Source organism: Mugil cephalus, chromosome 1 (genome assembly GCF_022458985.1).
Source record: "Mugil cephalus isolate CIBA_MC_2020 chromosome 1, CIBA_Mcephalus_1.1, whole genome shotgun sequence".
NCBI classification, from domain to species: Eukaryota; Metazoa; Chordata; class Actinopteri; order Mugiliformes; family Mugilidae; genus Mugil; species Mugil cephalus.
The window spans coordinates 47,988,187-47,999,829 of record NC_061770.1 but is presented as its reverse complement, the minus strand read 5'-3'; the positions used below and the strand labels follow the sequence as shown (position 1 = coordinate 47,999,829).

Sequence of the window (11,643 nt, the reverse complement as noted above, 5' to 3'; positions counted from 1 at the left end):
CACATGTATACACAAGGCAGTCTAACTCTCAATTTAAATTCGAAGTTTATATGTATAGGGGGTTTATGTTGAATTTTGACAACTGAAGGAAAGTGAGTCCTGTTATATTGGATATTGTGGACTAAATGTTAAGTGCTGGAATGCATCTTCACATTTACAGACTAAGGCAAACGTGTCACAAAACGTGTTTAACTAACTTAAGTATTTTCATGGAGAAAATCAAGATTAATTAATTAAACATAAATGGCTCCTGGCCCTTAGACTCTGATTGACCTTAGAAGGTTTAGTGAAAACCGCATGCTTCTCATCTCACTGAAAAGCACAAGGACGGAAATGACCACATATGGTTCCTTGCCGGCAGAGACAATAATGACATCTAGAGGCGGTTTTTATGGTTTACACCTCCTTTTCAGACTTCATGTCCAGGTCCCAGCAGTGCCGACTTTCCCGTCGTGCATTGCGGCGTTCCCGTTCTCGCGAGTCTTCCGCTGCAGCCGTTGTTCCATTGAGAAGAACCTCAACATGGCATCCGACGGACCCCCGGGCACCGACTCTCTCCCGTCTGATTTAGGGAGTGCTATTGCGGCTCTGAACTCATGGAGCAACCCGGAGCTTCAGTCCAAGCTGGCGGAGCTTGGAGCGCCAACAATGGGTAAGAGAAGACCAGAGAACCCAGAGAGGGAACCAAAAGAAGGACAGTGTTTAGCTAACAGTAGCTAGCCACATGCTAACTCCCGCTAGTAGCGTTGAAACGCAACACGTCCGTTGCAGTGAGCTAAAGCTAGGCCTGTCGTACGTTTACAGTCTCTAAAATACGTTTCATGCTTTTGCCAATGTTATGTTTAACCGCCGTGTGGTAGTTTAGGCAACTCTAGCGGCATTTCCTTGGTTATGTCTTGGTTAGTCATTTTATGGTTGAGTCTTGCAACTAGCCAAGTGGCTTAGCTTGTTTGCTAACTTTCGTGGCTAGCTCCGCACTTGTCAAGAGTTAACCTACTTTACTCTTGTTCATTTAGGAGTAAATTAAACCCTAATCTATAGCGAAACCACGTGCATGCGTCTTACATTCATAGACACATGTTTATGTTGTCTAATCGTAACACATTTTTCCTCTCCTCAGGTCCCAGAGAGGAGCTGATTGACAGACTGAAGGGCTACATGATGCAGGTAATAATGCAATTTAAATAAGGACTATGTTGAGTAGATTGGCCAGATTTGTTCAGAAGCATCTCTTCTGTTGTTGACTTTTCAGTGTACATATTGGCAGTAAGATCCTTCATGCTTAACTTAACCTAGAAGTTGTTAATCTTCTTTGGCCTCTTCGCTGCTTCCTATTATGCTCAGTGAAACAGTTCTTTAAAAACACCTTGGTTACTGATGCTGCAAATGTTTTGATGGTGGCCTTTTAATGACTTGTTGTGCATGTTATGCTTCCCTCTGCAGACTGGGATTCTCCTCAGCAAACCTAATGATGACAAATCAATGGGATCACAGGTAAAATATTTATAAATCACACTTAAAACTGAATACAGATCAGTTTGGTGCGTGTTACCACATTTCAGCTAACGATATCTACTACTATGCAACAGTCCAGCTGAAATGAGCTCAGTTTCTACCCTCATACTCCCATTTCTAATCCCAGTCTCCTGTGTTTACATTCCTTCAGATGACAGGCATGCCTCCTATACCCACAATGCCCATGCCACCTATGCCTCCTGGTATGGGCATGCTGCAGGCTATGAGCATGATGCCCGGAGGGCCCCCTCCTCCCGGTATACACATGAGCATGGAGCACCCGGGTTTGCCGCCTCCCGGTCTGACGCAGGAAGATCAGCTGAAGATGGTTCAGCAGAGAGCAGCCATGGTATTACAGCAGGAGGAGAGGGCCAGTCAGCAGGTGAGATGGTTGCACCAGTCCAAACATTTACTGACTGTATCATTTAGATCACTGACCCCGTAAACATCATCCTGAAAGTGGGCTACTGCAATCATCCACGTCAACAAACTATTCATGAATTGTTTCTGGCTATCACAGGGTGATGTCATGGATGAACAGGACCTTCTAGAGCAACAGAAAAGGGTGAGAGGACTGACTATTTGAGGATTATATGTGGGTCTGGCAAAGTTCATATCAGTACCACTAAAATCATTTGTTTAATCTATAACAAAGTTCTTAAACTCCCCAAACTCTTGTTCCCTTTCTGCTGCTCATTTCCTTCGTCTCCCTCCTCGTTCATCAGGCTGCAGTGTTGCTGGAACAGGAACGCCAGCAGGAGATGGCCAAGATGCAGCCCAGAGCCATGGCCCCCGTCACCGCAGTGAGAAGTGCGTCCAAGTCCTAATTATTAGACAAACATGCTGCATGTTCAGATATAGTTAGCGATTTCACTTTAATATTAGCTGTGTGGGAACGTTTCAGTCTCCTACAAGGTCCACGCCCCCAAAATTAAGCGGAAATGACCATGTCCTAAGTAACATTTTTTGTGTCTCCTGAAAACGTAGTTACTGGTTTGGATCCTCGCGGTCCGCTTCCTCCTGGTGTGACTATGTTGCCGACCCAGAAACAAAGAGTGCCGCCTCCTCCGGGAGAGGACAGAGAGGTAAGCGAACCTATACAGTCACGTGTAATGTTAGTCTCGATACACCCAGATGAGTGTGCATATCCCTGGTTGGCTAAATTGGGGGAAAATGTTTGGCCAAGATTATTTTCACAATGAAAATACTTTGTAGATCCCCAGGCAGTTACTCATTCTTCACTTTGAGTTGCTTACTGATTGACAGTGGAGACGGTGGAGATTTACGATGTTCTAATTAGGTTTTTGGGGGGTTTTATTCTAGGCATGGCAGAGTGAAGAGATGAGCGTCACTGGGCCCAAGATTCCTCAGGCTCTGGAGAAGATCCTCCAACTGAAGGAGATCAGACAGGAGCAGCTCACTGATCCTGCAGGTCAGGATAGGTCATTGCTGCATGAACAAATCATTTTAAAGATGTTGATGTCAGATCAAGTATTGGCACGTTGTGATAACAACCTTTAACCTTCCCTTTTCCTTCAATAGAGGAGGAAGATGATGAGGGAGCAGAGATGGACATGAACAATTCCTCTGGGTTGGTCATGTCGGAGACAGAAGACGACGACAGCCAGCTTTCTAAAAAAGATGTAAGCCTCTAAGACACTGTATCAACCACCTGTCGTTTCTGCTCTACAAGTAAAATAATCCAAGAGCGTGGAATTTCATTTCTAAGTTTACGATCCAAACTTTTTTCCCCATAGAAAAACCGCAGGCGCCGGAACCGCAAAAAGAAGAGCAAGAAGAAGCGAGCGCTGGAGAAGAAGGAGCAAGCGGAGCAGCAGAAGGAGGGCAGCGAGAAGGAGAAGGAGAAGGAGAAGGAGAAAGACAAAGACAAGGACAAGGACAAGGAGCCAGAGGTGGAGATCGAGTACGTGACAGAAGAGCCAGAGATTTACGACCCCAACTTCATCTTCTTCAAGAGGATTTTTGAGGCATTTAAGGTGACAGCAGGAAACCAATAAGACGATAAACTACAGATTACAGTAAATATTACCAGTGGGTTTCAACGCTTTGCCTTGAATTCACATCTTTGTTTTGTTTGTAGTTGACTGATGACGTGAAGAAAGAGAAAGAGAAGGAGCCAGAGAAGGCAGAAAAGACAGAGACAGCCGTGCTGCGCAAAAAGGGCTTCGAGGAGGAGAAGAAAGACAGTGACGACAGCGACGAGGTTGGAATCACTCCATTTTTTTTAGGAAAATAAAACAAACATCTCAAATGTGCGGTTGTGTGTTAAGGGCCTGGTATGTTTTTAATGTACAGGAAGTGAGACCAGATGCACCTAAACTGTCCAAGAAGAAGCTGAGGAGGATGAACAGACTGACTGTGGCTGAACTTAAACAGGTACGTTAACGTCATCGTTGACCTGCTGTCGAGACAAACAGCACATAGAGACCACAGGCTTTCATCTTATTGTATTTCCTTCTGCTTTTCTTCAGCTGGTGGCTCGTCCAGATGTCGTGGAGATGCATGACGTGACGGCTCAGGAGCCCAAGCTGCTGGTCCACCTCAAGGCCACCAGGAACACGGTGCCGGTTCCCCGCCACTGGTGCTTCAAACGAAAGTATCTGCAGGGCAAGAGAGGCATAGAGAAGCCTCCGTTTGAGCTGCCCGAGTTCATCAAGAGGACGGGGATCCAGGAGATGAGGGAGGCGCTGCAGGAGAAGGTGGGTGGCCCCGTCATTTAAAACGAAGTAGAAGAGATTGTCAGAGGAATCCCTGCATTATTAATGCGATCGTCCATTTACAGGAGGACGCCAAAACTATGAAAACCAAAATGAGAGAGAAGGTTCGTCCCAAGATGGGAAAGATCGACATCGACTACCAGAAGCTTCACGACGCCTTCTTCAAGTGGCAAATCAAACCCAAGCTCACTATTCACGGAGACCTTTACTACGAGGTACGGGCTTCTTTCTTTTCCCTACATTAATTCTGTTTTAGAGCTTTAGAGTATAAAGGGCCTGTACGTGACCTGCCTTGTGTGTGTTTTTGTGCCTCCGCAGGGTAAAGAGTTTGAAACCCGCCTGAAAGAGAAGAAGCCAGGAGATCTGTCTGATGAGCTACGTATTGCTCTGGGCATGCCAGTTGGACCAGTAAGTCCCATGCATTTGTAGATATTGATTGTTTAAATATGTCAGTTTGTATAGACTACTTCAAAGTGTGAGTATTCTTAAAAAGACGAAGTAAGTTGCATACTTTCTAAAAATAAAACGGCCAACCATAGTTGCACAGCCGCTAATAGGTGGTTTAGACTTCTGTGTTAAGTTGATGCAGAACTGTAATTATGCCCTGCGGCAACCGCAAGAGCTGTGATTGGTTCACTTGGTATTAGCGTGTTTTGCTTTTTCAATTGTTTGTTTTGGATCAGTAAAGATGAGACACATTGAGGAGGTTCGGGGATGCAGACATTAGTACGACACGTCTTTGGTGAAATTTCAGCGGCCATGAACCCAGCGGTCAATAAAAGACACAGTGGCGACTAGTGTTTGGGTGGCTTGCAGGTTAAGTTACAGTGTCAGTGTCTTACACTGCTCTAAAAGAGCCGTAAGAGTGAGCTCCTCAACAGAGAACACACGCCATTGTTCTGACCTCAAAACAACAAGACAGAAGTAGCTGCATTTCCATTACATTAAATAAAATGGATATTTCTGAAACTGGACTCTCGTAAAGTCTTGTCTTACAGCATCCCATAATTCTCTCTCCATTACAACAGCAAGTCGCAGTATTTGAGACTGTTGTACTCAGTTTTGTCCTTGTGTCCTCATCTAACAAAAAAAGAGCAGGTGTTAATGGTCACAATGACTCGCCATAACACTCAACAGTGTGTAGCTAATTAATACGTCTGCTCTGAACAAATGGCGACTTTCGTTTTTAAGGTTGAATCTTCACTCACGGTGTCATGTTAAAGTATGATTAAGTTTAAAAAGGGGACGCTCTGATAAAGACTTAGTTGTTAACGATCAGTAGATTAAACAGAAAATCTAATATGATCATTTGATGCAGCTATAATACCCAGTTCACTGAGCACAAAAAGTCACGGACGTCACATTTGAAACGAACTGAAATGAGAGAAATCTACTTAAAAACACCCGTGCGATAGGAAAGAATGGTGTAGCATGAGGTTCTAGTTGGTGAAAATCTCTCTCTGGTGCTGCTGTCACATCTAAAATATGAATATACGGGCTGAGAGGATACATCTTCTGTTAGAGCAGATGTGACAGCAACACACTAACAAGGAGAGGAACACAGCAACAAGATAATGACTGTTCCACAAATACACGCAGGCTGATGCTGCTTTTTCTTTTCTCTTTTTTTAAAATGCATCACATCAATAAATAATTGTCGGACCTATTTTTAGCTCAGGTGAATCCCCGGAGACCGGATCTAATATTCAGGGAGCATTTATTACTAATGAGGAAGCGCTGCGGCTTTGTGAACTCGTGTTTCGTTGTCGTTTCTCCCCTAGAACGCTCACAAGGTTCCGCCTCCCTGGTTGATTGCCATGCAGAGATACGGGCCCCCTCCCTCCTACCCCAACCTGAAGATCCCCGGACTCAACTCCCCCATCCCAGAGGTAACGGCGCGTCCTGCTCCCAGCCCACCATCTATCATGAAGCTTGTGTCTGCGTATTAATGCTGACAAATCGTTACACTTCCGCTAAGTGTTCTCTTTGTGTGCTTCCGCCAGAACTGCACCTTTGGATACCACGCTGGAGGCTGGGGCAAACCACCAGTAGATGAGATGGGAAAACCTCTGTATGGAGACGTGTTTGGGACCAATGCAGCAGACTTCCAGGTCGGTAGCACGCAACATCCTACGCAACATCCTCCGCAACAATCCTACGCTACATCCTGAGAAATAATTGTACACAACGATTCAACACAGCGATCGTACACAACCACTGAGGGATCAGTGCAACTCTTTGTTCTTACCAAACACAACCTCCTGAGCCAAAGAAATTACTGTATTTTCCGGACTACCAGCCATAAAATGCATAACAAAGAAGGAAAAAACATATATAAGTCGCACTGGAGTATAAGTCGCATTTTTGGGGGAAATTTATTTCAAAAAATCCAACACCAAGAACAGACATGTCATCTTGAAAGGCAATTTAAAATAAAAATAGAATAGAGGCAAAAACAGGCTGAATAATTGTACGTTATGCTTACGTTACATGACACAACTGAGAACGTGCCTGGTGTGTTAACATAACACATTAAGAGTTATTCAGATAACTACAGCATAAATAACATGCTAAGAAGTTTACCAAACCATCCGTGTCACTCCAAATAACTAAAATCTAATGAAATCTTCATCCTCGGTGTCACTTTTAAACAACTCCGCTAACTCCGGAGGTAGAAGATGCGGCGCTTCCTCTTCTACGTCGCGCGCGTTGTTGAAGCACCCACGTGCGAACTCGTTCCTCTAGCTGTGGCCACCTAGCTTTTAGCTAGGCCCGCTTTTTTTGTTTTCTTCATTTCAGTAAGAGTAACCTCCGCTTTTCGCCAGTCCCTCACAAGTTTCTCGCTAACTCCAAACTTTCTTTCTGCTGCCCGATTACCGTTTTCGGCTGCATATTTTACTACTTGCAGCTTGTAATCCGCAGAATTTGATTTTCTTTTCGGTGCCATTTTTGTTAAGCCCTTCTCGGTTGTTTTTAAAAGTTACCGCCAATGTTGAAATTATCAACACAGGCCTAGAGCGCCCTTTTAGCGGTTTAGTGTGAAAATAACATGTGAAATGATATACCGGTAATAATGTGTTAATAATTTCACACATAAGTCGCTCCAGAGTATAAGTCGCTACCCCGGCCGAACTATGAAAAAAAAACGCGACTTATAGTCCGGAAAATACGGTAACCAAATAAATTACCAGCTGTCTGTCCAGGCACCAGTTTTCCTCCTCGATGGTTCTTACAGGTTCTGTCAAAACTGGAAACTAAAGATTTTCCGTTTTTAAAATGTTCCACGATAGTTTTTCTGCTCCTTTAACAGCTCCATGTTGTGTTGACAGGTTTATATTGGTAGTTTTAAAGCCTTAAATTCGCTTTTCTAGTTAGATTTTGTACACATTTGTCTCAAACTGGAATTTTCCACATCAGTGTAATGTCTTGAATATTCACACTGTATTTCCTGTTAACATTATAATATATTTAGTACGGTGGGCACTTTGACGTAGGGACGATCGTACGCACTCTTATGCAGCTTGACTGACTTATTTGAAAAATGTGTGGGTCCAGGCTAAAGCTGAGGAGGAGGAGGTGGACCACACACCGTGGGGAGAGCTGGAGCCTTCGGACGAGGAGTCGTCGGAAGAGGAGGAGGAAGAGGAGAGCGACGAGGAGAAGCCGGACGAAACAGGATTCTTCACACCAGCGGACAGGTACTCGCATGAACAGCAGCTCAAGTGAGAATAGAAACAGTGACGTGGTTTTACGTCTTCTGCTCGGGAACATGACAAAAGAGATAAAGTAGCTGTCACATTAAAGGACATATTCTCTTATTCTGACTAACACAGGCTTGATTTATTAGCCTCTGATTAGTTTGATGATCTGTATGTAACTTTTTATATATGCGAGGTTAAGTGAGTGTTTTATGCCCCGCACTTTCGGGATTTACTCTACAGTTAATATTGATCCAAGCGTAAAGTAACACACACTGAGGTGGACGCCCACCTTGAAGCTCGTCTCACACTCACTCTCATGTTGTGTGTCTCAGTGGGCTGATCACTCCTGGAGGATTCTCATCGGTACCAGCCGGCATGGAGACGCCGGAGCTGATAGAGCTGAGGAAGAAGAAGATTGAGGAGGCCATGGATGGGTGAGTGGCGCCATGCACCAACGTTCTGACATCGGTTTATTAAATTAGGACGTCATTTAAATAAACGGGTGTATTTTTAATGTGAAAAATAAATACAAGAAATAATCAAATTCACCTTTTTCTGTATCCACCCATTACATAATCGGTATGTAATTCTGTAAATACTTTTAGAGTATTGATTTCTATGTGTTTTGATGATGATCAGAATCCTTTTTAGGTCATATAGGACATGAGCAACAATAACTAATGCAGGGCTCAGGCTACAAGAAATCTTGATTTTAAAACCTCAGGTATTCTCCTCACTCATCTCCAACTTGTACATGCTACAGGATTTGAAAATAACTGCTCAAGCCACTCTGTAGGATATTACTCCAGATTACTGTTATTGTTCTGATCAGGGGGCACTGAATGCACCACCCGACGAGTAATGGATGCAAACAAACTGAAAATCTATTGTTCCACACCCCACAGTCCAGCAGGTGGTGCTAGTGAGCCTTTAGTCAGACTGCAGTCAGTCGAACACAAACAACAAGGGATGCTATACAGTGGCTAAATCGAAAGACATGCGTATGAATAAATGTGGATGATATGTTCAGTCTAAATGGAAATTCTGTGATTCTTCTTTTCTAAAACCTTTGCATTGGAAATGAGTGATGATTGAACGCGTTCTGTATATGTTTTTATAGGAATGAGACACCACAGCTGTTCACTGTTCTCCCGGAGAGACGAACGGGCCCCGTGGGCGCGGCCATGATGGCCTCCACGCACATATACGACGTGTCAGGGGTGAGACAGGACACGTCCAGATAAACATTAACGCAGATGTTCTGTCACGATGGCTGGATGTCAACTCTCCTCTCCTTTTCTTTCCTCCTCGCTTCCCCTCTTTGCTGCGTCCAGGCTATGGTCAGTCGTAAGGCGGGTGGAGGGCAGGAGTCTCAGGGCGTGGAGGTGGCTCTGGCCCCGGAAGAGTTGGAGCTGGACCCCATGGCCATGACGCAGAAGTACGAGGAGCACGTCAGAGAGCAGCAGGCTCAGGTGGAGAAGGAGGACTTCAGCGACATGGTGGCCGAGCACGCCGCCAAACAGAAGGTACTCGGACATAGATTTAGCTGAATACCGGTTGATAAATATTTTTCTATAAAGTAGGAAGTTTAGTTACAGACAGAAAAGTCCCAGATAGACCTAAATAAAAACCAACCCTAACAGTTAAAGCATCAGTTTAGACACTAATAAATGCTTCCTAAGCCCAGGGTGTAAAGTATGACCGCAATAAAAAAATCTAGATCAATATTTAGAATAAATAGACTTGTTAATGTGGGATATTGTCAGGTTCAACCAGTTGATTAAGTTCACCTACCAATGGAATGAGAGTAACCAGCTTTCCCTCTCAACTAAACTAACATCACCAGCCAATCGGACGTAGGTTGGGTCTTGGAAAACTCGATGCTGCGTTCAAGACAACTTAGTTAAAAATGAGCTCTGAGTTTTCAAACTCAGAAATGACTGCTTACAAAATAAAAAATAATAGTCAACCATAAACCAAGCTCATTTTTCTCCCCTGAGTTAACCTGTAACCTGAACGCTACGCTGATTTCTGAGTTATAATATACAATTCTCATATCTGAGTTTTCGTGAATACAAACTACAGACATAGGACCCCCCATCCCCCATTCAGTAGATCAGAATAACAACATTCAGACCACAGGAACGTGGGAGTTTACCGTCATTCAGTCTATTCCCCTGTGTTAACTTTTTTGAGTATTAATAGCCTCCCTTCCCCCTCTCTTCTTCTTTGTCATCAAACAGCAAAAGAAGAGGAAGGCCCAGCCGCAGGACACGCGAGGCGGTGCCAAGAAGTACAAAGAATTCAAGTTCTAGCGGAGGCCATAACAGGAAATGAAAGAGGAAGAGACACATTCAGGTTTTAGTTTCTGAGGACGCAGACTCCAGCACCAATCATCGGCCAGACCAGTGACAGCAAATACATGTTGTTTAGTTCTTTTTCTTTTTTTAAAAAATACTATAAATCGACAACGTTGCCACGACATGTCTCGTGTTATTAATGTAAGAATGGTGACAAGTCTTTCCTCCATTTCAGTCTATTTTTAGGTTGTTTTTCACTGTAACTGTGTTTGTTTTTTGTAAATAAATGAAGTGATGGCGAGCTCACCACTACACTGTCCATTTGATTTACATTTCATTCGATTCCATTACGTCTAAATTCTGTTGGAATTTATTTACCAAAATGATCACATGCTGGTGGTAACACGCAAGGTATTTTCCAGCCTGAGTCACATCATATATCACAGACTGACAGGTGGGGAAAATGAAACTATATAGGGCCTTAGCTCCCACAGAATGAAGCTACCTTGTCCAAAGTCCTAAAAGCACCTTTAAATCTCTGGAAATGGTTTGGGCTCCGGCATGGAGCCCATCTAGCAGCGCAACTGCTGAAATACTGCTTGGCTTTTTTTATTCTCCTAGACCTTCCTGGGGCCAAGAAATAGTCCAGGACAGAGTGTAGTGTTATGTTAAATTCATCACATTGATTGGACAAATTTAAAGAGTTAAGCTTTTCATTTAAATGCATATACAATGTGCACGTCCTGTGTTCATTGACTGCCTCTGAGCGCCACCGTGTCCGTTGCCCTGGTAACGGTGATACAACCTCTCTGAGATGTCAGGGGATCACCTTCTGCAGGAGGAACTTTAGGGGCTGTTATTTCCGTGTACTCTGAATCTGTGAGTCATTCAGCCTCTCAGCTGTGCGGTGAGTGGGAGCGGAGCGAGCTGCAGTTCGCGCCCGTGCAGCTAGATGTCGGTAGAGGACTCTGAGCCTGGCGGTCACCTGACCGTCTGGGAAGCCCAGTGACCTAAATAGCTGCCGCAGCAGCTACATGCTGACTCGGTCACTGGTGCACAGGCCCACACATGGAGCCACAGCCTGCTCACATCACATGCTCTTATCATCCTGAAAGGTGAACATGGAACCTGTGCTGTGTAAGCTGCTTGGGTAACAGGTGATTTAGAAATATACTGTGTGTTTCACAAGAACGCGTTCGTTCTCTGGGCTGAACATAATCTGCCATTTGAGGATGCCGTTTTCAAAAAAATTTCTTGACTCCAATCTGATTCCCAGTGGAGGATGCTTGAATGATACTGCCAATGAAGCCATGAAATATGCCGCCACTTGTTATTCCTGCAATAAACAATTAAAAATCTTATCTTAAGAGTAAATTACATACACAGATC

General features: G+C 44.1%; 1 protein-coding gene across 1 annotated transcript; it reads left to right on the top strand.

Moving 5' to 3' along the window:
- The first annotated feature begins 481 nt into the window (after positions 1-481).
- On the top strand, positions 482-10,573 carry sf3b2 (splicing factor 3b, subunit 2). The gene is made up of 22 exons (XM_047605057.1): positions 482-652; positions 1,121-1,167; positions 1,444-1,494; positions 1,667-1,897; positions 2,036-2,080; positions 2,241-2,325; positions 2,503-2,600; positions 2,839-2,947; positions 3,058-3,158; positions 3,273-3,512; positions 3,617-3,739; positions 3,832-3,912; positions 4,008-4,235; positions 4,319-4,468; positions 4,572-4,661; positions 6,035-6,142; positions 6,257-6,364; positions 7,809-7,951; positions 8,287-8,388; positions 9,075-9,174; positions 9,289-9,480; positions 10,198-10,573. Exons 1-22 carry the CDS (start codon positions 523-525, stop codon positions 10,267-10,269), a joined length of 2,634 nt encoding a protein of 877 aa, XP_047461013.1. The 5' UTR covers positions 482-522; the 3' UTR covers positions 10,270-10,573.
- Positions 10,574-11,643: the final 1,070 nt, after the last annotated feature.

What these genes read in the sequence shown, in the direction of transcription:
- sf3b2 (XM_047605057.1), top strand. Translation starts at nt 523, where the DNA reads ATGGCATCCGACGGACCCCCGGGCACCGACTCTCTCCCGTCTGATTTA. An exon ending in GGATTTTTGAGGCATTTAAG is followed by an intron (nt 3,513 to 3,616) that starts GTGACAGCAGGA and finishes TTTTGTTTGTAG; the next exon opens with TTGACTGATGACGTGAAGAA. An exon ending in CCAATGCAGCAGACTTCCAG is followed by an intron (nt 6,365 to 7,808) that starts GTCGGTAGCACG and finishes GTGTGGGTCCAG; the next exon opens with GCTAAAGCTGAGGAGGAGGA.